This window comes from Electrophorus electricus, chromosome 13 (genome assembly GCF_041902795.1).
Source record: "Electrophorus electricus isolate QZ-2024a chromosome 13, ASM4190279v1, whole genome shotgun sequence".
In the NCBI taxonomy this organism is placed as follows: domain Eukaryota; kingdom Metazoa; phylum Chordata; class Actinopteri; order Gymnotiformes; family Gymnotidae; genus Electrophorus; species Electrophorus electricus.
Window position 1 is genome coordinate 14,052,914 of NC_137509.1, and position 27,981 is coordinate 14,080,894.

General features: G+C 42.3%; 2 protein-coding genes across 6 annotated transcripts; one reads left to right on the forward strand and one right to left on the reverse strand.

Annotated features, from left to right (window-relative positions):
* Positions 1-136: 136 nt before the first annotated feature.
* On the reverse strand, positions 137-4,500 carry ecsit (ECSIT signaling integrator). 2 transcript variants are annotated; one of them, XM_027017260.3, is made up of 7 exons: positions 4,362-4,500; positions 3,064-3,475; positions 1,940-2,163; positions 1,693-1,750; positions 1,309-1,457; positions 812-932; positions 137-568 (listed from the first exon to the last, which is right to left on the reverse strand). In XM_027017260.3, the coding sequence occupies exons 1-7, from the start codon at positions 4,380-4,382 to the stop codon at positions 309-311; spliced, it is 1,245 nt and encodes a 414-aa protein (XP_026873061.1). In that variant the 5' UTR covers positions 4,383-4,500; the 3' UTR covers positions 137-308. The 2 variants fall into 2 exon arrangements, with proteins under 2 accessions (XP_026873061.1, XP_026873060.1); XM_027017259.3 differs by lacking the exon at positions 4,362-4,500 and adding an exon at positions 3,552-4,035.
* Positions 4,460-27,816, forward strand: eml3 (EMAP like 3). 4 transcript variants are annotated; one of them, XM_027017257.3, is made up of 24 exons: positions 4,460-4,593; positions 12,467-12,643; positions 12,875-12,986; positions 14,552-15,007; positions 17,168-17,284; positions 17,745-17,773; positions 20,631-20,660; positions 20,936-21,056; positions 21,149-21,298; positions 21,447-21,516; positions 21,649-21,759; positions 21,855-21,950; positions 23,269-23,403; positions 23,528-23,666; positions 23,955-24,106; positions 24,314-24,439; positions 24,816-24,947; positions 25,045-25,112; positions 25,258-25,346; positions 25,522-25,619; positions 25,948-26,035; positions 26,205-26,303; positions 26,572-26,702; positions 27,074-27,816. In XM_027017257.3, the coding sequence occupies exons 1-24, from the start codon at positions 4,569-4,571 to the stop codon at positions 27,302-27,304; spliced, it is 2,982 nt and encodes a 993-aa protein (XP_026873058.2). In that variant the 5' UTR covers positions 4,460-4,568; the 3' UTR covers positions 27,305-27,816. The 4 variants fall into 4 exon arrangements, with proteins under 4 accessions (XP_026873058.2, XP_081581547.1, XP_026873057.2 ...); XM_081725421.1 differs by lacking the exon at positions 4,460-4,593 and adding an exon at positions 5,548-5,760; XM_027017256.3 differs by lacking the exon at positions 4,460-4,593 and adding an exon at positions 9,529-9,659.
* Positions 27,817-27,981: the final 165 nt, after the last annotated feature.

The window sequence follows — 27,981 nt, forward strand, 5'->3', positions numbered from 1 at the left end:
GGCATGAAGCGCGATTGGTGTAAAAAAAGTCCCTTCAGTAAGGACCCTTAACCCTTCAACAAAATTTCCCACTGCAACTCATTTTTCTATCCCATGTTTTCGCCAACAATCTCACAAACATAAACCAGTCCAATAGTTTGTTTCATGCCAGACAACTTGTTTGTGGCCAGTTTTGTTTAATGACCAGTTTATCCTGATTACTACAGAAAAAAACAAAAACAACCCAAATCCTCCATCCGGCCTTTGCTGCTGAATGCAACCACACCTCTATTACCACTGCAGTCTGGGAAACGTCTTTCTACAGCCAGTCACTGCTTCATCCCCTGCGAGCGCGCTGCTTCCTGCTCTGTGATGTGCTCCATTTCTGGCCCCGCTTGTGGATTTTGTCCTGGGTTGTACTGCACACCTGCAGCTGTCTGGAGCTCTCCGGACCCAGCCTCCAGGCGGAAGAATGTGGGGACCCGTCCCAGGATGGGGTTGGTCTCCTGCAGTCTGCAAATCCAATGGGCCAGGGTGGCTTGGTCTCCCCCACCTGTCATGCACATGGCATACACTGGGCCCTCCTCCACTGCACCAGAGGGATTCCAGGAAGATCAGAAATCAGTTAAGTCAGCCAGTAACCACTTGTTACGATAGTAAACGTATTACTAGAAAAAAGAAAGCAGTGGAAACCAGTGTAATAAGATGGAACCAAACAGCACATAAAAATTGGACATTGATAGGTTTCTCTGAATCGAGTTAAATCCAGTGGTACTAAATTGGACGCGTGTGCCTGCATGTACACTTCTTTGTATACAGATTATAGTCTCACCTTCATCAATGTCAAAGCTGTCATCATCTCCCAAGTCTCTATTAAGATCAAGACTAAGAAGCTGGGGGTAGAAGAGGCTTTGCTCAGGACCAACAAGTTCTGGATCGAGCTCCTCCTCTAGCTAAATGGAAATAAATTAATTCATAATTAAAATCATAGCGAGTTACTGTGGAGTTGTGTAACATTCCAATGTTATCCTTCATGCCATACACTCTGCCCTGATCCCAAAGTAATTATAAGTGTTGAATATTTTACCCATCTAAAGTTCTCCCAACACAGGGCCCAGTGCTCAGTTCTGTCTGCAGGCACCCATAACTGACTGTAAAGTCACTCAGTACCAGCAGGGAGCACACTGCTGAAGGTTCAGTTGAGGAAACAGTGCCTCATTCGACTGAGCTAATGAATGTCTTTACGTTTTCATATATTTGAAGATAGCATAACAGATGACAATGTTATTGGCAGGTCATGAATAATGGTTAATCACAGTTGGAGCAAACCTTCTCCTCAGGGGGGACAGGCTCAGCACGGAGCAGATAGTAATGGACACAGGTCTTCCTGAGCCACAGTGGGAAGGGGCCCTCCACAAACACGGGTCTGTTTGGGTTGTGCTTGGCCAACAGAGCGCGCTGTTCTGGGCTCTGAATGCCTGTTATGAGGGCAGAAATTCAGAGCCCAAAAGAAAGTTTAAGCATTTATCACTTTTAAACTATCTGGTATCTGAGTACACAGGTAGGTGTTTACTATGTTACATTTACTGAGCTTTGTAATGCTATGAACATCTTTAGGTGGAATGATTGAGCTGGTGGGTCAAAGAAGTGCATATTTTAAATTTTGGTTCTGAACAATAATCCATGAATCTAGGGCAAGATTGAGTTACATACCTACAATATGCGGTTGTGAAATTTCCTCTCCTGTCTCTGTGATGTCTGTTAATGGGTGCTAACAAAGAAGAGACAGTAAATAGCATATGATTTGCACATCAACATTTGACTGAACAAAACATGACAAAAATTTCTTGTGTTGTAATGATAATCATATTCGCTCCCACTTCTGTGACATACCAATCCAAGAACAAAAGAGTTCATGATTGTCTTTAAAAATAGGCTAGATAGCTGTTTCAGTATTTACCTGATAAACGGTAACTGTAGCATCTAGGTCATTAGCGATACGGGTGAGAGAGAAGTGGGCAAGGTCCACGGGGTCTTTTGGGAGCTCGCGTGGCACTGGGAATGGGTTTGCATTCCTAAACTTGGGAAACCAGTACATAATTCGCTGGTACTTCCTCATGGGGTGGCTCTTCTTTCCAAAGATCTGAACCAGGAGGACCTTGGTTTCCACGTTGGGCATGATTCCTGCCAAGCAAAAATCAAACATCAAATGTGCAAGTTTCCCATGCAGAATGTCTGCTTCCACATGTTCATAAACATGGTCATCACAGTACCTGTATCAAGATGAATTTCATTAAAAGGTAATTTGCTATACATACTAAATAAACACTACACTTAATACTAAGATTATTAGAATTAGGCGAACCTTGTAGCTACTCTCCAGCCATTTTATTAGGTATGCCTATACATTTAACAGTTGTGCGATACCTGTAGCCCAACTTTTACAATACACAATCTGTCAGCCATTCTCTACCCCATTTGTGGCTGTTCAGTTTCTGACCACAGGATCACTTATGACCACATATTAATTGGGAGGCTGACCTCTCTCAATAACCAGAAAATAACCAGAAAACAGCAATCCTGTCATCAGAAATTGACCACTGTTGACTTGGATGATGGCTAAGGCAAAGTGAGTTATAGTCATCAGCTTCAAGGTATTTCTAAGAAATCTTTCTTAAAAAATGGTATTTATTTAACCCTGCACACTGCATTATTTCTACTGAAACCACATTTGCCAGTATTAGCATTACAGAACAAATATTGATTAATAAGGCACATTATCATTATTAAGCAATCTGCCTGTTGTGCCCATAGACAGTGAAGTTATGCTACCTTCAAGCAGGTTGTAAAGACATTATCATATTATATTATGGTGTCATAGCCTAAGAGTGCATAACAATATGTTTAGGAAAATAAAAGTTATACTCCATCACCTTTAACTGAGGAAAAAAATAGTGTTAGAGTATGTTTCATTATGTGGGCTTATCCTTCTTTACAGCCATACATTTTCAATGTTAGTATGTTTATATCCAATATAAATGTTTGGCCAATGAAAAGGAAAAACACACACACACACACACACACCATAGTTTTCCATCTGCTCCAACAGCTGCACTCCACACTCTTGCTGCCTGGGGTAGTGATTGAACATCTTTTGGATAAAGTTCTGTGGCACGAACACGTCTTTGGGAAACACGTCCAGCAATTTGTTGTAGACGGCTATGTCCCGTTCTACTCCAAATTCTGGCATTTTCTTCAGAGCAGCATAGATAAACTCCACGTGTCCACGTCGTCGGATGTCTTTTTTGCTGAAAACCTCGACCACTTTGTTGAAACTGGCTTTAGTTTTGGAGTCTTTGGATGTTCGCTCAAACAGGTCATCATGTGTGACCAAAGACCTGTCATTCTTCTGAGGCTCATTCTCAACTATTTTCTGAAGTTCTTCGCTGTCCGATTTGTTCTTGCAAAAGGCCGAACCGCAATGAAGCCACCTTGGCTACAAAACGACAATGCACAAAATGGTCAGTACATATCGGTAAGATAAAATGGAAAACGGTTAGGCAAATACTTACATTATAATAGCAGAAACCTGAATCTGGAGACGGCACAAAGGTACAAGGAAACACCTTGGGCTTGAAAGCCAACTTCAATATAGATATGGTGCAGCCACGTAAGAAAAGCCTAGTGACCTTCATGGTCATATATTATCCATAAAAAACCCAAACAATCTCGGTTTAGCACAGACGATAAAAAATAAGAAAGAGTTTACTTTAGATGAGTTATTGCTGTTCTATTAGCTACAACGCAAGCTAGTTTGGATATGCTATCTATGGATATGCCATTTATGTTTACCACCGTCACATCGGATGCAACTTGGAGTTATATTCATATGCCACCTACATTATACCCAAAGCATACATCATTTAATTCAGCATTCGGCTACAGCGGTCAAATCTCCTTCAAGCGATATGCACCAGCAACACTTCCTAGTCCGTTACCATTTGCCGTCCCCATAAATGGTAAGAAACATTCGCATATTTCTTGGTTCCGCCACAGGAAACTATTTGTTCGCCGTATCATTGCCGCTTGGTGGCGGATTAAGTCAAATGTTATATGTCTGACACGAGTAACCCGTTTTCGCTGGTCTGGAGTGCAACACTGCGGCGCCCTTTTTTAATACGAACTCTGTTTTACGCAAAGGAGTTAATGGCTACGTAGGAAAGATTCACATTTTTATTTATTTTGACAGTTTGTATAAACGGAGCTCCTTCGTGGAATCCAGCCACATAAACCCCGTACACGACCGTACACTTAAACAAACAAACAAACAAGCAAACCACACACACACACACACACACACACACACACACACAGAGACTTGCCTCGGCAGCTGCGCAGCTCATTTCCTGGATTGGTGGTGTTTGAGAGTGGACTTCAGTCTTTCGTGGCAACCTCAGTGCACACGTGTGTTGTCTTCGCTTTCCTTAAAGTTGCGCCTACTTTTCACTTCGTCAGTTCATGACTACAGTGCAGGCTTCCTACAACACAATGAGCCGTTTCAGAGAATTGTAAACAGCAGAGGTTCAGACATGGATGGATCAACAAACAGTCTCGGTAAGCGCTGGTTTTCCGTTGACTTCTCATCTTCGGATCTGTCAGTTTTGTTCGCACTTTAACTGCCGCTTTCAGCGTCTTATATAAACTGATGTAAAACTCCCTAAGCTCTACATCGGTGTAAAAATCACAGTCGATATGAAATGGCAACCTGTTGTTTTATGCAAAGCATCTGACGTCTGACTTTTCTATTTTTATTATTATTATTATTATTTGTTTTTTAACTGATCCTGAAGTCCACACCCTAGTTTTCAGAGGTATTAATGCATACGCTTAGATGTGATGGTGGGTTCAGTGTGTCTTTTTATATTATACATTACGTCCAGTTTATGACTTCTGCCGCGTTTCACTACAAGAAAGTTTGATTCATTTCATCAAGAAAAGACCCCTCGGTTGCTACAACCTATTCAGTTTCCATCAGTTCCATCAGTTTCGACTGTAAAGATTATGAACTTTGCGTGTTTTCACGCAACACTGACACTCTTCTCAACTTGTTCACTTATTAAGCTAAGTTAGAAATGAAATATAGTTCTTTGTATATAATTTGTACTGCTGATATATCATGCGTTATATCGTTATATCCCATAACAAATCTAAAATATATAAATTGTACAGTACATTATACATACAGTATAAATTGTACATCTTAGCAAAAGTCAGCATGCATTCTCCCCCTCTGCATATTTGCAAATCAGACAACTAATTTCTTCTGCTCTGCAAAGCCATGCAGTACCAGCCCGTTGTAGATACACTGATTGCATTACTTCCTGTTACAAAGGTGTAAGCAAAACTGTTTAGCATCTTAAAACCTTTGCGCTTGGGGCTTTGCAACTTCAGATGAACTTTGGGGCTTCGGGGAACAATAAATATCACACAGAGGAAATCGACAGGCATCTACTGGCAATCTAAACCACTGCTCTGCTTTCTCCATGAGGTGCTAATAAGTTTCAGCTTTTGCTCTTGTGGCTTACAGATGGCCTGTCAGAAGGGTCTTGGTCTGGATAGGACCGTCAGGAGGGTGTGCTTCTTGGTCTGAACAGACAAGGCTGTCGAGAATAATCAAAGGATTGTGTGGTGTCCTAACCCTGTCATTTCTCATTGTGACTTAAATGCCTATTGAGAAGGCAGTAAATCAACAGGGGAGAGTTGGATTGAGTTGAAGGACGAGTAAGTATGTGGATTTTTTGGTGAGGTTTTCAGTGGAATACTAATCAGGAAGATAGCAAGTCAAAGGGGGAGCTGGTTGATTTGAGCTGAATGAAGATGTAATGTGCTGATGTTCTAGGGAGTCTTGCTGAGGATTCAGATCAAGTGGTTATAATGCTCTGTTGGCCTAGTCTTGCAATTGTGCAATGCATATGGAGAGAATGGTGTCATCGGTTGGAAAATTAAGAAGAAAACAAATGACAATATACCACAAATGTTTACCCTTTCTTCATCAGCTATCTCCAAAGCATGACTGTGATATACAAGCACATCTTTTTTTTTTTTTTTGGGGGGGGGGGGGGTGTTTATTAGTGAGGTCTGAGTTAATTATCTTCATATTGAACAGATTTCTGTGAGTGTACTGTACGATTCATGCAATCTGGCAGCCTGGTCATCATATTCACAGCAGATTGAAATGGTTAAAACACATTTGCAAAAGACATTTTTGGATGAATTAAGGACACTTTATTCAGTTAAATAAACAAAACTGAAAATGCAAGTTGTTTTTCAATCACGCCCTTAAGTGTCCAGCACTATAGCACATCGCCGCGATAGAAAAAAGGATTCGGGTCATGTTCAGTACTGCTGTCGAGCCTTGTCGTGTTGAGGTGAGAGTGAGTAGCATATCTCTCCTCAAGGTTTTGAGCTTTGTGCGCGTGCGAAGGAGGTACATGGGCGGACAGCCGCGTACAGGATGTGCTGCCGCGGGACCGTGGGCCTCTTGAGCCTGCCGCCACACAAAGCTGACAGGAAAGACAGCAACTGAGGGTGGGTGGATTGACGAAGAGAGATTCACGTGAAAATTTAAGTCACCAAAAACCTACATGACCCACCAATGTATGAATGCCGAAAACTGGCACTTAAGTACAGTAGTTCTTCTTGCCTGTTGCTCTCTACTCTTTATCCTCTGTCTGTATAAATCGCAGAGTTTCATTGGTACCCTGAGCCGTTCATGCAGCCAAGGCTGCGCCTATGTAGCACAGCGATGAAGTCCAGTTTTCCTCTCTGTGTTCCTGTGGGGGCCTGAGGGTAGTTGGTTGTGCTCTCTGGGAAGGGCTGTGGGTTTTGTTCTTTGGCCTGCACACGTCAGACTACGTAAGCGAGACATTAGGTCACAGAGTCAGAGATGGATGGTTGGAGTCGTCCAGGTACATTGAGCTGCTTGACAGTGCTGCTGGGTTAACGGTTTAAGGAGAGGCAGAGGCAGAGGTGGCTGTCACGTGCCTTAGAAGAATGTGGAAGGGGCACAAAAACTAATAAAAAGCACTGAAAAAAAGCAGAAATGGATAACTGTGCACATCAGAGTCCTAGGAGAGAAAGCTATTTTCAAGAAGAACGTAACCGTATCTTATTTCTTAATAGCTGCTGTTCTCGGGTCTCAGTAGCTATTCAGGAAGTTGTATAACGTTTCCAAGTTGTGGGAAGACAATCGGACAGATCAGAGATTTGGGGGTGGGGAAAAAAAAAAAAACCCTCATGAATAAGCCCTGCTGTTTCCTATGTGCTCTTGTGGGTTTGAGTAATGCATAATTTGACCCTCAGGGGACTTGGCCAACTACTGTCTGAAATGTAGATAAGCAAGATCACCATTTGAACATTTCCCTGTAAGTCCAGTAGTGCTTCAACAGCAGATGTCCTCCTCATGGCCACGAAGCTCCAACTGCCTCATGTGGCAACTAGGAAGAAGCCTTAATGAAAAGAAACCTTTAAAAAATGGACATTGAATCTGACCCACTTTGTGACCATTCTCTTAAATTCCATGGTCATTACTTATCGACAGAGCCCATGTAGTTCCCCAGTTACTTTCCAAGAGTAGAAGTCCTTAGAAATTACACTTTGTGAGATATTGTGAAATCCTTTGCAGTTCCAAAGCTGTTTCAGAGCTGAGTTATTGGGGGGTTTTCATGGTGCAGATTTTATTTTAATCCTTTTAGATTTACCTTTCTGCCTGTACTAATTGTATAATGTAAATTTTTATATACAAATAAAAATTTTAAAATGGAAAAAACTAAATCTGTAAAATTTTAATATTTCTTTTTGAATTAATATTTCAAAGAAGTATTTGGGAAGAACATTTGATATTATTATTATTATTATTATTATTATTATTATTATTTATTTATTTTTTTTGTTTATGTACAACAGTTTGAATGTGAAACCCATTATTTGTGGGTAAGAGAGAGAAATATCTTCTCTGTATCACTGTGACAAAATGCAGCTACAACAAGTCGGGTGTAAGTTAGCCGTATAAATCTGTTCCTTACATAAAATTGTAGTATCCCTTTCTGTTACTGGCAATATAGAACTTATCAGGTGACCTTATAGATGGCCTTTATGTATCCAGACATGCAAAAGATATAAAGCCTGTGGATGAAATGCACACAGTTTTTAGCTTTTAGTTCATCATTCAGCACGCATACATATTGTAGTGTTTGCTGTGTGCACAGATAGGAGAATAGTGGGGATGAGGGAAGGAGAATATGCCTGTTTCTTGCGCTTTCACAAACACGCCTTGTTCTCCCACCTTACACAAGTAAGGAAAAAAGAAGAAACAAATGAAGGCAAATAACTGATTGGTTCCTGATGCGAGGTACAGTTGGTCTGCTTCAGAATGTTCTGGAAAAGGAAGCATTCCACACTTTTTACATGACTCTCTTAAGGATCAATTGGGCAGAATGCTTAGCCAGCATGGTTACTTCATAGCTGGACATGGAGCTGAGCACTGAATTACTATTCATGTTCCCTGGACATTTTTGAGGAAGTAAAAGAATATATCTTCTAATAAAAAATACCAGGGAGACCATTAAATCCGCAAGTTGTATCCATTGGTGAATAGCGGTGGGAACACCCAGACAGGCTGGATGTTCATGAATGACTAAATCCATCTGTCCATTTGAGAAACTTGGTCATTTCCCCCCCAAAATAAACTTGCTTGTGGAAAGCTTGCATTATGTAAGTGTTTGCTTATGATTGTTCATGTAAAATGATCATGAGACAGTTTGCCTTAGGAGCTTGTGTGTGTGTGTGTGTGTGCGTGTGCGTGTGCGTGTGCGTGTGCGTGTGCGTGTGCGTGTGCGTGTGCGTGTGCGTGTGCGTGTGCGTGTGCGTGTGCGTGTGCGCGTGCGTGCGTGCGTGCGTGCGTGAGTGTGTTTTTTTCCTTTTTTCCACTTGAAAGCCTCTGATGCTTTCCAAAAGCAGCCGCTGAGTTAACTTTTGCTTTTCTTCCAGTGAAAGAAGAAGGACCCAATAGGCCAAAATAGAGCAGCTCTTTCTTTCTGCCTTCCAATTGTTCCTTTTGAACACCAACCAGTCAGAACATACAGTGTTACAGTGCAACTCTCCTCTCACGCCACAATCTGAATCTCCGTCTTTGCTTTTGTGCAGGACCTTTTACACATTGACTGTAAATCTCCGGGCTCATTGCCACCTGAACTTGGTTCGTCAATGTTATTACGCTGTGGAACAGTGAGAGTTTCACTGGAAGAGGAGAGTTGTTGTGGTTTTTTTTGGGGGGTTTTTTTCCTCCCCTGACATACTGTTGCATGTTCTCTCAGTTTCTCATGGGCATGTGTCTGCTTGTCCTCATTTTATTGGTCATGATGCAGCCGAAACATGATGTCATGTGTGTGTGTGTGTGTGTATATATAGTTTGTTTCTCTGTTGTAGGGACAGTGAGAAGTATATATTTAGAGAACTGAAGTCATTCTGAGAGGAGGGGGGGATGGTGAAGCAGATAGCCACTAGACACTGTGATGGTAAGATGAAGTCTGCGCTTGTGATGTCAGATGCATGAGGGTTCATATGTAGTGGTCATGGTGAAATTTTGAAGATGGCTATGCTGTTTTTTGAGATCACTCCAGGTAGGTCATTTTTAAATGCACTGGTAACTAGAGGCATAGTTGAGAGATGGATTGCATATTTTCAGAGCAAAAGAGTAAACATTTCGAATTTATGCAAGAAGTCGGTCTACTGGAAGATACATTAGTCCATTTTGGCTGCCCTAGAGTGCAGTGCTTTTGCTTTGGTTCTTCCCCAGTGTCCCATGGGGAGGCCATTTTCAGAGGCTATTTCTGAATGCTGGCTCATCACCACAGGCCTCTTTCACCTACATTTGTCGTTACATAGACCCTCAGAACATACATTTGTATCTTAAAGAGAAAAACACGTTTTTGCTTTTTATTTGTCTCAAGCTGGGACATGGCAGGCGTTCAAGTGCAACACATCCAGCTGACCATGCCAAAGGAATTTGAAAAAGCCTTGTTGAGTGCCTGAGTTGTATATTCTGTTCACATTCACATTTAGTGGTACAAAATGTCATGAACTTGGATATAAAAGATTGGTTGAACTGGCGATTTCAGAGCATGGTTCGCTTGGGTAGTGGAGTAATTCAGCATGCTGGCTCAGGTAGCAGAAAGTACAGCATCCCATGATTTCAAAGAGGCTTTTGTAAGAGGAGAGCAAGCTTGGTTGTGATCCAAAGACCCTGTCTCTATGTTTGCAACTCCCACAGTCTGAGCGTGTGTTTGTACTGAGATTTGGGGCCACAGAAATTTTGTGTGCGTGTATTTATACGTCATGTGTCTGTGTGCATGCACATGTATGTATATGTCATGTGTCTGTGTGCATGCACATGTATGTATATGTCATGCATCTGTGTGCATGCGTGTGTATGTGTGTTTGTTTGTGAATGTCGTGTTTGTGCCTGCGTGCATGTGTGTATGCCATTAGCCGTGGGGAGAAAGGCACTCTATTCATTTTGTAAATTCCATTCTCTGAAGGAGTGCAAACAGCTTCGCACTGCGGTCCTTTAAAGATGGATGTTTGGGTGCCTTTCACATTCCACTTTGTCTGTATACCAATGTAGTTAGGAGTGTTTTAGGGGTTATTTTTGCCTAGGCCAAACAGAGACCAGCCACTCCCTCTAAGGTGATTTACTCACATATACTATTCTTCCTGCCTTGGCTTCAGGTATTATGCTAGAGCTTATTTAAGGGTATATCCCATTGGCTTAACTTGTCTAAACCTTACCAGAAGAGAAATAGGTTATTAATATTGTAAAGTCATACCAAATGACGATGCAACTCCGCATAGAATGTTGACTTAACTTTTAATTAACAACCTTGCAAGAGAACATGTGAGCACGCCAATCATGTCTTACAAATATGTTATATCTATCTGGCCAGGCTCATTGGTCCAGCATGCTGATTGGTCCAGCCTGTAGCAGACAAAACAGGACATTTATTCAAATGCTCTACAAATATATACACTGTAAAAGCGGCATGCTGATGTAAGATACAAATAAGTATCAAGCATGACAAATGATGTCAATAAGGCAGAAAATGTTAGCTAAAAGGGATATGTGGTAGTTGTCACATATTGACAACTACTGTAACGTGACTGTCAGTCTTGAGTCTTTAAACTCATAAGCCTGTCTCACTCTGCGTGTTTGGTGTACGCATCCAACCAAGTTTTCAAGTTTCATGTAAAGTTTCACGTGTTTTCTGTGCAAGTCAGTAAAGGGTTAACCGGTGAGGAAGGTGTGCCAGTCTGACAGACCTTGTGTTGTTGGAATGGTGCTTGACGAGTGACGGCGATGACATGGAAGCAGTAAGGCGAGTGCGACGGGAACAGACAGACCTGGGCTGAGTTGTGGAGTTCTCCTGTCGGGACTAGGGAAGCAATTGTCAGTCATGTTACAAGAGATGTCACTTTAGTCTGTTTGTGCGCGTTTGCCGCAACACCTGTGGAAAAATCCGTTTTGACCGGCGCATGTTGTCAGCTTTGTGTAGCCATGTAGTGTGTGTCGGTTGTGTTCGTGCGTTTTAGAGGCCCAGGGCTTGCACAATGAGTATACAACAGCGCTCACAGGATGTTTAAAGTTTTATGTCCTGTTGTTGCATTACAGAAATCATTGTTGACCAACTGGAATTATTTAAAATTAACTGTTTCCATTTTGCCTGCCACGGAATCTGAAGATTTATTTGCTTGTGCATTGTGAACTGGTAGTTTGTGTAGCAATAAGAACTGTGTTACCCCAATGGCCATATGCAGACAACAATCATCTGATTTGATTGACCTGCAGAACTAAACACTAAGAAATGGAGAATCACATAGAGGAACTGTATTGAGGATGATTGTTTCCTTTAACCTGAAGAGTGCAATGTTTTTGTCATATTAAGAATTTAAGTTACCAAAGATTAAGGAACAAGCAAAACCTTTTTTCCCCTCCTTATTGTGGCACAAGATAATTGATGGCATAAACTCAGATGCCTTTGTTTTGCGTGGGCACACACATGTGCAGTTTATAGGCTTAGAATAGTGTAAAGTAATCCACATGGAGTCTTTTTATTGTATGTGTGAGTATGCAGAACCATGAGATCATACAGATACAGTAGAACATTATGAAACACTACTCCAAAAAAAATGCAGTAACTCACTTTTCCTAACAGAACGGTGAAGTACATTCATTAATGGTGCATTTACTGTGCAGCATTTTCATTGGCAGTGGCTCACTACAGACAGTGTGCTTAGTGACCCGATTGGTCCTATATGATTTCCACTGATATATTTTCAGTGTTGATTTGGCTATGGAATATTGTTTCCTGGGCCACGATAGCGTAATGAACCAGTGTGTGAGCAGGTGCTGATTGCTTGCGTCTCTGTGTAGATGATGTGTCGGCTGGGAGTAGCACTGAGTTTCCAGACAGGCTTTCTCTTATGGAGATGCGGCTGCAAGCACAAGATGATGAGATCACACTGCTCAAGTCCTCGTTGGCTGATGCGTTACGCAAGCTCCGCCTCCATGAACAACAGATCCCACTGCTTAAGCAGCAACTGATCGCTGGTAAGACACCCATGTGGTCAACTCTTACACTATATGGGTATTTACTCCCAGTTATGCCAGTTATTATTGATGTCTAAGAATGTTTTGTTTGTTTGTTTTATAAGTTCCTTTCACTTTTAAAATTATTTTTACTGTTTTGTTAAAAACTGATACATATGATGATTAGAGTCTGTGTGCATGTGTGTTTGTTTGCTCGTGTATTTGGGTGTGTGTATGTCTGTGCCACTTCAGTGAATCCTGGTGCAGCTCGAGTGTTGAATCAGCCTTTTTGCATTGATGGATTCTCCAAACCCTGCAGACTCTCAGCCAGCTCTCTGGATGGTCTGCACCACCCACCCAACAGGTAGCAGACAGGTTTGCTGTTACTGCAGAACTTGTCTTTTATAGTACAAAATACACACTGTATTTATAATCGCACACCCAAAACAATGTTATTTCAAATGTACAACATATCCACTGAAGAAGAAGAAATTTAATTCAGTTCGCCTGAAGTCAAAATTACAGACAGGGTCTTTCAAGCGCATCTTTCTGTAATGCTTCCTTGGAGATATGAATTGCTCAAGAAGTCCTGAAGTGCAGTTGTGAGAAATGCAGTCTGCCCGCCCACGCATTTAACAGAACAAAGAAACGGCACAACATTCTTTGGCACACTCAGAACTTGGGACAGCTGGACAACTTTCAGCCAACAGGGAAAGAGAGAGAACTTGTGTGCTGTGTGACCAGTTTTTATGTTTTTTTTTTTTAAAAAAGAAGAAAAAATGAAGTGCTTTTTGTGAGCTTGGTAGTAGATTGGTGTTCATTTTGTGTAAACCTATTATGCCCTGCAAGCGAAATCAAATTTACTAGTAAGCAGTTTTTAGATCAAAATTTGTTTAAAAAATGTTTGTTTTAAGATACTTACTTTCCATTCTCTCATTCATCCTTTTCAGCTAACATTTTTATTCTGTCTTGTATATTTTGCTTGGAACAAAGGGAGCTGTAACTAAAACTGAAGTGAGCTTTCTTCATCGGTTGCACATTTAAGTTCACCTCGTTTGCCTGCGTAAAATGTTATCTTACAAAATGAATAAGCTGCAGTGTAGCATTAGCTATCTGGCTAAAATATTATCATTTGCCCCTAACTAACATGCTCCTTATGAGCTAATGGTATAAATGGCAGATGCAGGATTTAACCCCATTAACTGTTGGATCTTCATGCCACAAATTATACATGGGCTCCTAGGCTACGCTAATTGATGACCTTGATAATGTCTACAACCCAAAACATATTTGCCCATATTTTCAAAGCTATTGGATTTACAAACCTTTGACATGGAAATAGAAATGGATGCTATAATAATGTGTTCAGCGTTTTTGGAAAAAAATCTCTGAAATGGTTTTGCCGTGATAATGGCTTAATTCGGTGATTCATCTCAGTTTTGCTTCTTGACTTCTCATGTGTAGAATAGTGTAGCTTTGGAAATTTATGCTTCACTTAGCTCTTTCAAAATATTTAAATAACGTAAGTAGAGGACAACTTTCTCAACTTTACTCAATCCTTCTTCTCTCTAAAATGATTGTCCATCATGGTTGCAAAATATATATATTTATTTTCTATCATTTTAAGTTAAAAAGCTATTTAGTTCTTGGGGATGGATGGTAAAAAATGGATTTCTTACACTCAACAACCTGTTTAGTTGATTTATTTGACTGTTGCTTATTTTTGTCTCATGGCATGAGACACCATGAGGCGTTCTGAGTATGTGAGTCTTATAATCAGTTTCCTTACACAGAATCTCTTAAGAACAGTCTTACGTTTCACAGTTATGTTTCAAAAATCGGGTAGAAAACAAGTAAAAGTGTCAGTAACGTCTCCGTGCCAAAATGCTGAACAGTTGTGTTACCCTTCTTGATTGTGTGTGTCTTCAGACATACCCCAGCTGAAAATGGGGACGGTAGTAAAGGCCACCCCATCCCCGGTCTGAAACTGGGCTCTAGTGAAAAGTCCACCCAAACCGAGCCCTGGACCCCTGAGCCCACGAGGACACCCCTGGCCCTTACGAGGGCCTCTAAGAGCCTCTCCCTGCAGGATGCGCTCCCTGAGGGCGTTCCCCTCATGGAGGAGGACCTGATCAAAGAGACCCCCGAGGAAGACGACAATGAAGAGGAGCGAGAGAAGGAGCAGGGCTGGTGCTCCTTGGTGGAGGAGTCCATCAAGCCAACCATGGTCCGAAGCCTCCAACAGCAGCAGAGCAAAAGCAGCGACGAGGGCCAGGGATCCGCCCCGCACACACCAACCTCCAGCTCTCCAGCGCCCCCTAAAGAGGCCGTCTGCAGCCCCCATGGCGGACCCCTATCCCCCATTCTGGAGGGCAAGAAAACGCTGTGCGTTCAACCACTGGTCCAGCTGAGCATAATCATCTTTGCATGGGCTTCCTGCTACTGGGCTTGGTTTTCATTCTAACTCTGTCTTATACGCTACTGCAGTACTGAGGATTGCTACTTAGGAGAGGTTGCTTTTTGTGGATTTGTACGTAAAGATTGTGCTTGTAAAGAAAACGAGCTTTCCAGTCTAGAGTTGCTGGTCACAGGGTACTGTATCCCAAGATAAATGTATTAAAATTAAAGATAAAAATCAGAAAACCACTGTAATGTACTCCAAGACTAGGTTTAACTATAAAGCCATTTTTACCTATGTTATTTGTCCAGGGCCAGTGTTAATTGTTGCTTGGTAACCAGATCAGAACCACTTTTGGGGTGAGCTTATAACTATATTTGGCTGCAGATAAGTATAGGGTATGTAGTCAGTTAAAAGCTTAATTGCAAGCTACAGAGCTGTTTTCACCTTTTCAAAAAGCAAAAATAATTTTTTTTTCCTAACTGCAGCGTGCAAAATTCCTACATCCGTAACAGGTCAATTGGAATCAAATTTCCCTAGATTTGTGCAAACTTTGCTGTGCCCACACAGACCTGTTTACATGCCAGTATATCGTATCATGGAGTAAATTACACTGGAAGCTACTCTGTCCAGGTTTTTGTTGAGGATGATAGCAATACAGCACGACAGTTTCTTGGCTGTTTATGAGTCTCTGGGTCCGTTGCAGATCCACGAGATATAAGTGGGTGTGAGAAATTGGGCCCAATGGAAAATGGGACCAAGGCTGGGGTACGAGACGGACGGAATCCACATAGTGTATACTCATGAGGTCTGTACGGGGCAGAACCCCAGAGTACATTCACAGAGTCAACAGCACCCATGATCTGGAGTAATCGCAACAGGTGACGCTCTTGCTCGAGCCTAGATTGGACGTAGACTGTACTTTTGTTTGAACGTTTATGTTGCTGCTATTTATTTGAATTCTAAAAGCAACCTTTCTCACGTGTCCTTTAATTATTAGCACCATAATGGACGATGACAAAGAAGCAATAGGTGTGCATTATGGAGTGAACTTTTGCAGAACTGTGACGCTTTATTACTGCTTGGCAATGCTGACATCTAATCTGAATTTGACTATCCCAGTAAAACCCTACATAACCTAATCAGTCAAAACCTGCATGATCTCTCCCTGCACATTAACATTAATCATGGTTCTTTTATTCTTTAGATTGATTGATTTGATTTTGATTTTATTTATAAAACCTTTTTTCCTGCATGAAACAATTTGGGTGATGTGGGGGTGTGTTTTTTATTATTATTTTTTTTAAATTTATTTATTTTAATTGAACACATTTTAAATCTTACTTCCTAAAATCTAAATGAACTCCATTTTGTGTGTGTGTGTGTGTGTGTGTGTGTGTGTGTGTGTGTGTGTGTGTGTGTGTGTGTAGTCTGATCTGTCAGGTGTAATAGTATTCAGAAAAACACTGATCCATTGACTGAGAAAAGAAAATCTTTCATTATGGATCTAACTGGTTCTGTTTGATGTTCACAAAGAACTTGATGCTCCATTGAGAGCTACTAACTAATGCCAATTTTCATAACTGTTTTAGAAAGCTTTTCAAAATCTAAAAAATTTAAAATAGTGATTGAGATGAGACAATGCTCCATCATCAGAGTTTCACTTCCCTGTCTGTGGGCACAAGCAGCAGCAGTCACATGACGACTGTCATTTCCTGTTTCATGTTTCTTATATTGGAGAGGCTATGGAGCTTTTAGAGGAACAGGAAACGGGGTGTGTGTTCTGAGGAAACAAGCCTTTAGAGTGCACAAGCTCACATACGCATATATACATACATACATACACACACACACACACACACACACACACACACGAAACATATTGAGGTTTAAGATGTTTTCTGTTTGTACTGACATTACAATCTGATTGGTTTCTCAAAATTGTGGAATTAAGCTCATTACGATCATTACAGATAGTGTTCAGAGTGATTCTCTGCATCATCTTGCAATGATCTTTATATGTGCTATTTTACTGGTGGTGAATTAAGTCTAACTGTTGTGTGTGTCTGTGTTTTGTATACAAAACCATTTACAATGTACACAATGTGCAGCAATTCAAAGTTAATTCATTATCATTTTGTGCTCAGGACACGAAGGAACAGTGAGAAACTGAGTAAGGATAGCCAGGACAAAAGCAAACAGCGAATGCCTAAGAAAGCGGCATCCTCGACCAACCTCCTCACTCGATCCCCAAGTCTGGAGGGGTGAGTTAATCCACATTTACCTTTCAATGTGGACTGTTTGCTTTAACTGCTTAGAAGCTGGGTACACGGTGAAAGAAATTCAGATGAAAGGATTTGTAGAAACCTCCACCATGTCCACTTTAATAGTGGTGATATAAACATGGCAAGATAAAATCTTAGACAGAACAGGCCCTAGAAGCAGTTGTTTACAGGGGTGTCCTTCCCTTTCTGTTTCAGTCCAGTACAGTGCCGTCTGATTGCAGTAATGAGCCATGTCGCATGGTCGAAGCAAATAACTCCTCTGCTCAAGCTATTTTGGGTACATTTGTCATGTAGTGATATGAAATGTGATGTTCCTGCAGATAAAAACAAAAAAACCCCCAAATGTCATTCTTGTTGCCCAAGCACATGGTCGGTAAACATGCACGAATAACTCATGGTTGTGTTTTATCACTCCTGATCTCTTTCTTCTTTCCAACAGACGCGCTAAAGACCTCCTCTCGAGCACAGGTAATAAAAACGTTTCTTTTTCCTCTAATGTGTTTTCACACCTAAACGCACCCATATACTGCCTGTCAGAGTGCCACTGGGGAAGACTCTGCACTTCCTAATTGAACACCTTCGTTGTCTGTGCCGTCTTTACCAACATGGGTGCATAAGCAGGATATGGAAGTGTGAATATATCCATGTTCATATTCACAATACTTCCATATTCACATGCCTAAAAGGGCATTTAATTGCTAAAAATGTGTTTTGATGAGGGACAATTTAGTTATTTGAAAAATCTCCTAAAACATTTTAACCCTTAACCATTGTTCAGTTGGTGGACCTACATGTTTGGTTCACTATTATTTCAACCCCAAGTGGATGAAACTGCCAAGCAGTTATTCTGTTTAGTCACACACACCCACACCAACACCCACATACACACAGGCAGTAAATGGCACCAGAGTTAAGATCTAACCATGATTCACGCCATAAAATTCTTTAAAGCACATAAGACATTTTATAGTGCCACATCATTATCAGGCAAATGGTTTATAAAGTCAAGATCACTGATGGAAATGTGAGTCCTCGTGTTCACTATGTTGCCTTCTTTATTAGCAATAATTTCATCCAAGTGTTTTGCTCTTCAGTCTGGCACTGTAGTTAAGTGGTATTTTGGCATCTTTCACCATGCAAAACTATTTTGGTTTATGTGTAATTTTAGGCTCCCTTGCTAGAACGGACTGCTTCAGGCCACTTTATCCATGGCCAAATATAATTATAAGCATCTGAAATGGGATTGAGGTCTGACTAGTACAGAGCTTCCATCTGAGCCACCGGTGTTGCGATATTCCCCTGGTTTGGATTATCTTCTTGTTGTGTGAAACAAGCTCTTTAGAGTTTTAGATCACAGACAAAGATCTTGACATTCTGCTATAGAATTTCCCTGCACAGCTTGGGCTGCAAGCCATCCAGGTCCTAAAATCCCAATAACAGCAGATTCCCCTCTGTTATGCTTCCCAGTGGGGATAAGGTTTTAGTTATTCATACTAAGCTGCATTTTTAAAGCAGTGTCACTCGACAAGGTTCAGCTTTTCTTTAGCTGGTCTCTAGCGAAGTTAAAAAGGGCATCAGTGGTTTTCAGGAGAACCGTGGTTTCCTCCACAGTAACATGGTGAATGCTGCTTCTCTTCAGTGGTTTTATAATGGTACACTCATAAACATGGATGTAATCATGTACAAGGAATGCTATTCGATCCTTAACTCTCACCCAGTGGATGTTTTACATGGGGACTCTGTGGAATGCATGGGCACCTTTTAATAGGACACAGTGCTGAAGTTCTTCCATGTGGACACTGCCTTCCTGGCCGTGGGCTGATGGAAGCCAGACTCTTTAGAGATGCTCATGAAACCCTTTTCCTGTCTGCTTTGACCTCTTTTACTCAGCGCTCCTCTGAAATGTCTTGGGTGAGCTGTATGGCACCATATTGCATCTTATTGCAGCCATCCTCACCTGTCAAGAGCAGGTTACTAAAAGTGCATGCTTTTGATAAGGCAGGGAGAGTCCTAACCAAACCTGAAGTGATTTGAACACCCGACTGAAATAACCCTCTTTTTAAAGAGGTAATTTTCCTAGAGATGTATAGTGTTTTGTTTTTTTTTTTCCCCCCCATTATTGACATTAACAGTTTAAACCATATGTTAAAGATATGGCAAAATAAAATATTATGCTCAGTAAGGTTTTGGTAATTATTATGACCTCTTACTAAGGTAATTGTAGGGGCTGTTCTCCAGGTAATTCAAAAATATTTGAATAATTATTTATAGATACTTCAGATCACCAGTTCAGAATGTTTTAAGTTGAGTAGAAAAACTCATAATAGTTTCCGTATTGCTCTGTAAGAAGTTGCCCCTTTTTTACTAAATTGCCTTGTAATAGCAGTTGGCCAGGAGCGTGTTCTTTTCCTCTCTAAATGACAAAAGATGAATATTTGTTTGTTTAAGTCAGTCACATTTAGATCCACCAGATCTCAATTCCCTCCTTAAATACACACACGAGCTCTACTCACTGCAGTGGTAGACACAGGAGGGATTGTTAGTGCCACAGGCTCTTGCTGGGAACCCACTGGCTGTGGTTAGCTGTAGTGCCACACTACTGCGGGCTAATGGCTCTGATGGATGCCCTGTTTCCTAGACTGCAGGAGCCAGAAAACCCCGGCACAAACTTCTCAGTGGTCGCGGCACCCACCCGCCTCCGAATACGTCAGGTAGTCTCAAACATACTTAAAATCACAGTGAGGTCAGGCAGCTGTGGAAGCATGCAGGGATGATTCCTTAGGAGTGGAGCATGCTTTTTTATGAGAAGTCATCATAAAAAAAGTCATCATTAGAATACCCAGGCAGCTGTCTGACTGACAACCATGACACCAGATCTTTTTTTTTTCCACAGTGACACTGAGCCTTACCTTAAGTTCCCAGTCTGTGGGGATTCTGCAAGTCTCACTGAAAATCCATTTTCATTTGAGGATAAGGCTAATAGAATTTTGAATGGGTAATAAATCTCTCTATTGAGTAATGCATCCAACGACACTTGTGATGCAAAGATGACTGACTTCCATATGCTAACTGTGAGACCCAGTTCTGGCTTTCATGTTGTTATTGTCCTCTTGCACTGGATATAGTTAGGTTTTCCTGCTCTGAGCTAGAAACAGACCCATGACCTCTGTTGCTGCACAGAAACAAATTGCTCAGATTTACCTGTGGCACCTAAACCGAAGTGATGCTGGCTGGAATCGAGGTGACGCTGGGTTGAGTCAGATATTGAGGGCCAAGAGGGCCTGCTCTGATTCTGGTGTCTCTCTCCCTCCCCCCTTTCCTGCAGGAGCGCAAGGGTCCAGGAGAGGAACGCAGGGTAGGTTTCCATGTTCAGACTCGTGTACACTCATGGGTGGGAGTTTGGCTGAAGCACCCACATTATTGTCATATGGGCAGTAGTGGGCTGAATTGTGATAAATCAGTATTCACTGAGCTCTGTGAAAGTTGATATAGACTCTCCCTATCTGGATGTGTATTATATATTTTCTGTACCACATGCTATCAAATATCATACACCATAATATTTTGTGCTTGTCATTTTATGTACTTGGATGAAATGTTTGTGACTTGTCCAATTTAATTGGATCTTAGGCCAGTCAATCAAAATGTTCATCCGTGGACGGCCAATCACCATGTACATTCCCTCAAACATCCAGAACTACGAGGAACTTAGAATGGACTTTCCCACTGAGAAGCTGGATCTGGATTGGGTGTATCCTGTCAGCCATTGCCTTGGAACATATTTAGAATATTTATAAGAAACACGGCCATTATACTTGTAATTCCTTGACCCTCTGGTTGTAGCTATGGTTACCGAGGACGGGACTGTAGAGGAAACTTGTATGTGCTGCCATCGGGAGAGGCAGTGTATTTTATTGCCTGTGTGGTAGTTCTTTACCACGTCACCAACCGAACACAACGCCACTATCGCAAGCATACAGATTGTGTTCGATGGTGAGTTCAGACCACACACAGTCCACACATCCACCCTCATCCAATAAAATCTATAACAATATGGATACAACCAACCTGCATCAAGATGGAAGATTTGCTCTAACCAAATTACATATGCTCTATTTGTGTCCTGTCTGTTGGGCTGCAGTCTAGCAATCCATCCAGACAAGGTGCTCGTAGCATCGGGACAGACAGCAGGTGTGGACAAAGATGGCAAGGTAAGTTATTTAATCAAATTACTTTATTTATTAATTTACAGATTATGGCAGCACTCACTTTCATGGCCAGTCTCGGAACAGTTTGAAAGTGTGTGTATGTGTGTGTGTATGTGTGTGTGTGTTGCAAACCAGCCTTTACAGCCATTTGTACATATCTGGGACTCCACTACCCTGGTGACTCTGCAGCAGATCGGCTTGGGCACGTTCGAGAGAGGGGTGGGCTCCGTGGCCTTTTCGAATGCGGTATGTCACCCACCAGTCTGAATGCAGTGAAGCGGTGAAGGCAGCAAATGGCCTGACCATGCAGTGTTTGTCATTGTTGGACGTTTTTGTATTAGGACGCAGGTACGTTTCTCTGTGTGATTGATGAGTCCAACGAGCACATGCTGTCTGTCTGGGACTGGAAAAAAAACACCATGGTCCTTGAAGTAAAGGTATGTACTCAAATGTGTGTGTATACACATGCACACAGCCCATGTTAAATATCTATACTCCTGTGAATATTCTTCCAGCCTTCCTGTCATTTTCAGAGAATGTGCCACACCCTCTCCGGGACACTTGTATATGCCCTACCATTTCAAACCTGTTAGAGTCATCAATATTATACCTTCATTACGGCAGTGCAAGGTGTGTGATTTCTGTGATTGCTTAAACAGCTTATGCACTGAGCTCTCAGACAGGTCAGTCATCGAGTCCAGAGACAGCAGCAGTAAGCCGCAGCTTCCGTTCCCGTCTGTGTCTTAAGCACAGAGGAGAACCCTCGCGACTGTGTCTTTCAGCTCCAAGGCCTTCATCCCCAAGATTTAAATTTCCCTGACAGCAATTTGTGTTTGGTTGCCCCGGCAACTCCGTAAATATTTTAGCCAGCAGTATATTTGAGTGGTGGAATGCAAGTGTTTTTGAGTAGTAGGTATTCTTATTAGGTGCTATTTTTTTGGATTGTAGTAGCTTTTACTCTTACTGTTGGAGATGTGGGGGTGATGTTTGGCTATGATATGATATTTCTCACCAAGCAAATCCATAGTTTCCCCAGAGATGCCATAGAACACAGTTCATAAACGTGATTTAGAACTTCATTGCAAAAGTACTGTGCAACGAAATCTGACAGTTTTCTCAACCTCAACTTCATGAGGTGTCACTATGTTTGATTTTTGATTTTTTTTTTTAAACGTTTATTTTTTTTTGGTCAGCTCTGCTTCACAGTGGTTGTTGGCAGGGATTTAGGCTAACCAAATGGACTGCTTCCTGGATCCAGAAGAAATATAGGGCTGGAATAATAAAATGGCTTCTCGGTGAAGAACTCCCTCTGCCAAGCATGAGCAGAGTGCCTGGGTGGGACAGCAGCCCTTCAATGTATTGTGCAGGAAATAAAAATAAAACCACCATGCATGGTCACATGGTGAGGTTGCACGGGGCCTGTGTCAGGGCAGATGGAGAGACCTGCACTATTTCACAGTTATTATTGAAAAGGGAGTACAGGCAGCAACTTGACAGCAGTATTGGAATACCTTTCTGTGGCCTCAAATTTCTTGCTCACGCCCTTCCCGATACTTGAAAAAATCGCAGCTATTTTCTCCTGTGATTTTTCTTCCCATCTTTGACGTGAGGGTGAATGGCTTCCTTTTACCAAGGTGTAATATGGAGGTTGATTTCACTGCAGGTTTTTGCTGAAATTGGATGTCATGGGTGAAATTCCTAGTTTGTGTGTGGGGGTGTGCGCACATGCTCACATGCACTTTTGTGCTTTCCTAGAGTACCACTGAGGCAGTGTTTGCTGTGGAGTTCAGTCCTGCAGACACGAGTAACATTATCACGTGTGGGAAGTCTCACGTGTACTTCTGGACCCAGAGTGCCGGCACACTGACGAAGAAGCAGGGCATCTTTGGAGTGAGTGCTGTGATAAATGTCTTCCAGGAACACGTGTGCCTTCATTAATCCAAGAAATAACACCATATGTTGCTCATGGCTTGTTTTGTGTGTGTGTGTTTTTTCCCTCTCCATTTTCTCACAGAAATATAAGAAGCCCAAGTTCATCATGTGTTTTGTGTTCAGTTTAACGGGGGACGTGCTAACGGGTGATTCCGAAGGCAACATCCTCACATGGGGGAAATCGGCTGCCGACATAAAGACGTTAGGCAAAGGAGCGAAAGGTATGTGGCTGTTCCTTCAATTGGCCTGTATCTGTACATGCTGTAGCTTCAACCATCTCTTTCTCTGGTGTCTCTCTCCATGACGGATCACGAAGCATGGATTATCTGCTCAGTGAAATGGAAAGAAAGTGACAACAGTTATGAATGGACCGAGTACACTGAGTAGAGGATGATTTAAACACTGTCAGGTTTCATTATCACTGACCCTGCAGCCCGTGTGTGTGAGAGCAGAAGAATGACGGACTTTCACATTTGTACCTGCATTTGCACTGCTGTCTCCCACTGCAGAGACATTTCAGATCATGAAGCAGACGCGGGCCCACGAGGGCAGTGTATTTACCCTGTGCATCCTACAGGGCGGCGCTCTGCTTAGCGGGGGCGGTAAAGACCGCAGGATCATCCGCTGGAGTGCAGATCTTGCGCCTGAGAGAGAGTGCGAGGTGAGGTGTGTGTGTGTGTGTGTGTGTGTGTGTGTGTGTGTGTGTGTGTGTGTGTGTGTGTGTGTGTGTGTGTGTGTGTGTGTGTGTGTGTTTTTCAATATGACATTGAGAACTGGAAAAGCAAGGGTTTTCCCTGTGTTTGTGGGGGCTGGTGAAGGGAAGTGAAAGTGAGAAGATGTTTGCAAGTTGTTTTCATGATCTTTCTAGATTCCGGAGAAATTTGGGGCCGTTCGTACCATTGCAAATGTGGACGGGGAGGAATTGCTGGTGGGAACAACACGGAATGCCATTCTCCGTGGCACGTTCTCAGATGGGTTCGTGGCCATAGTGCAGGTAAGCTATGCTTGCCAGCCTGCAACTTCTTGAAATCTTTGCGACTCATAACTAATCATAATTTCATTGTGACATTTCGTTTTTGCCCCAAATAAGGAAGACATCGAGCATTTTCTAGATGTTATTAACCTAAACCACTGTACCTGGGAATTTACTGTCTTAAAGAGACATCAACTTAATTCTGAGCACATGTGTGTGCACCTTCCTCCTGTAGCTAACCTGGTAGAATAAGAGTAGGTAGAACAAGGTGCTAACAACACTAAGGTCATGGGTTCAATTTCCAAGGGAGGATGTTTATTATCACACTGATATACATGTAAGTCACCCTGAACGAGGACGCACACCAAATGGTGTAAATGTAAACGTTTTGTCTCAGGGTCACGTGGATGAGATGTGGGGTCTGGCCACACACCCATCGCAGAACCTATTCCTCACCTGTGGGAACGACAAGCAAGCGTGCTTGTGGAATGCTGAGGACCACAGCCTGGGCTGGTGCACCCACTTGGAGGTGAGAGAGCTGCTCCCATGGCCCCGCGAGCTACAAGCCCATGCTAGTGGCTCATTGTGAGGAAGCACTTTGACTTTACTCTTCTCGTTCTTTTCAGGAGTCAGGGCTGTGTGCAGACTTCAGTCCCAATGGATCCGTAGTTTCCATCGGCCTAAGCACGGGAAGGTAAGCTGTCGGTTACGCACTGTAGCCTGTTGCATTGAAGTGTTCCGAGTGGGTGACGGTAGTCTGAATGTCAGGAAATTAAATCTGAGTTGAAGGATGTTGGCATCCTCATAGTCACTGCTGTCCGCTGTTGTCGTCCTTGCAGGTGGCTGGTGCTAGATGTGCAGACCCGGGAGGTGGTGTGTGACTTGACCGATGGTAATGAGCAGCTGTCCGTCATGAGATACTCACCAGGTCAGTTCTGCTTGCACGGCTTCGGATTCTTTATTACCCCCCGCTACAAAAACTGTGCCACGTGATGACAGCATGTCATTACTACACTCGTGTCTTGAAGATGGCTTCCCCCACCCCCTTCTCTCTTCCTGAATGGTTCCTTTCTGCTTGCATTCATCACTTGTCCACTCCACAGACGGCAGCTTTTTGGCAGTTGGTTCCCATGACAACTTCATTTACATTTACAGCGTGATGGAGGGGGGCCGGCGCTATACGCGCTTTGGGAAGTGCACGGTAAGCGAAGCGCATCGGCACGCATGCACTAGGCCATGTCTGGGGAGCGTTTTTGGCTGCAGCTTCGGTAGCTGACATAGAGCATGGTTCTAGCAACACCAAGGTCAGGGGTTCCGTTTTCAGGGAACCCACACACCATCATGCTGATAAATATATGTGTAACTTTGGAAAGGAGTTGCTGTCGAGCACCTCAAACACTCTACTATGGGTGGCTGTCGCAGTGTTTAGGAATGATATAGCGTACGGTTAGCAGGAGTATAATTTATTTTATTGACATCTGAATATTACTGTGGAATCTGAGATACATTACTGTTCTTTGCTACTTCAGGGGCATTCCAGTTTTATCACTCATCTTGACTGGTCTAAAGATGGGAAGTACATCATGTCCAATTCTGGCGATTATGAAATCCTGTACTGTAAGTCTGTGCATTTGACCTGTATATGACCTCTGAGGACGTGCATGTATGCACGTGCTTGCATATGACCAGTATTTCTTCTTTTGCACTCTTGCAGTTGGTCTTACACTAGGCTGCCATGTGTTGTTTGTTTGTTTGTTTGTTTGTTTGTTTGTTTTTTAAACTGCAGGGGATGTGGCTGGAGGCTGTAAATTGTTGCGAAATCGCTTTGAGAGCAAGGACCGTGAGTGGGCCTCCTACACCTGTGTGCTGGGCTTCCATGTCATGGGTAAGAGAGACTCGCACTCCTTATGATCATGCATTAATTTTTTTTTTTTTTTTATGTCTACACCAAAGTCATTTTAGAGGGCATTCATTGTGCTTATTCTTAAACTTCTTCGGCCATGTTCTCCAGCTGTGGTCGCGTGGTACTGTGACATTTTTAAGGGGGGGTGGATGGTGGTGGTGGTGGTGGTTGGGAAACACGCTTCAGAGTTTGTTTCCAGGCAAGCACGGAGATCCGATAACGGTTATGTGCGCCGCTCTGATTCCTGCAGGCGTGTGGCTGGAGGGATCAGATGGCACGGACATCAACGCACTGTGTCGCTCTCACAGCGAAAAAGTGGTGGCTGTGGCAGATGACTTCTGCAAAGTGCACCTGTTCCAGTACCCATGCCCTAAACCAAAGGCCAGTACAAGTTTTAGAAATATACACCATAACTCGTACAAACCTCTGGTCCCACTGATGGACTGGCAATTTTGGCAGATGCCAGGAGTGCCGGTCCACCTCTAGGACTGGCACTTGTTGCCAGATTACCTGTCCAACATAGTTATGTAGCTAGTGAATAGGAAGGCAATGTGTCTTAGACCAAGATTCTTTTAGAAATTAGACTATATAGATTCTGAATATAGTGTAGTCCGGTAATTCAAGCTGGTAAACTAAAATTGTAGATTCCCAAATTATGTACATGGAGCTACATATGAAGTAAGGGCACTTGTACGATACATTTCATTTGTAAATTTTCTTCTGATATCTGTTGGTGCTGTTTTTTTTTTCAGGCACCTAGTCACAGGTATGATGGCCATGGCAGTCACGTGACCAATGTGCGTTTCACCCACATTGATAGTCACCTCCTGTCATTGGGTGGCAAGGACACATGCATCCTCCAATGGCGAGTTAAAGGAGGAGGTACCGGGGACAGCAGGGAACACCCCACCTTGTCCTTCCCTCTGTCCTCTTCTATAGGTTCTTCAGAACAGGGGAGCCAAAGAGAAAAGGAGACAGTATGAACAGAGATGGAAAACGGAGCAGCACACTGCACAAATTTGGTCTGACTCTGCACAAGCAAGAATGTGATGGAAAATGCAATGTGACCGTTTGTTTTGGTGTTCTTGGACAACTGGCATGACCAATAAGACAAATGCGTAGACATTCACTATAACAGCTTTACATTTTACCTTACTCAAATTCCATAGAAAAAAAAGGATCAAAGCTGATGACTGTTACCCATGTTGGAGAGTGTATCTTTAGATCATGTGAACTGATCTTCACTTCATTAACATTCCCACGTTTTTGATGATCTGAAATGTAACATTCATAAATGCCAGACCATCATCTCAATCATTAGTCTCTATCATACATTACTCGCTGAAGTACATGTTTACATTAATGAATTATTTCTTATTTGCAGATCTGATCTGTTTCTACTCTTAATTTCCTTTGCTACTGTACCCTGTTGGGCAATGATTTCTGAAAATGTGTTTATTATTACACTATTAAACCAAAATCAGTTGTCTGTAAACTCTGGGGTTTTACTTACCGAAATATAATTACGGTTGACTCACTGGCTGTTTTGGCATTCTGCTTGTTGCAGAATTTGAGAAATCATCATACCAGAATCAAAACTGGTTTTACTGGCATGTAAAATGTCAAAAGAATTTTGTCAGTTCACAGGAACACAAACAAG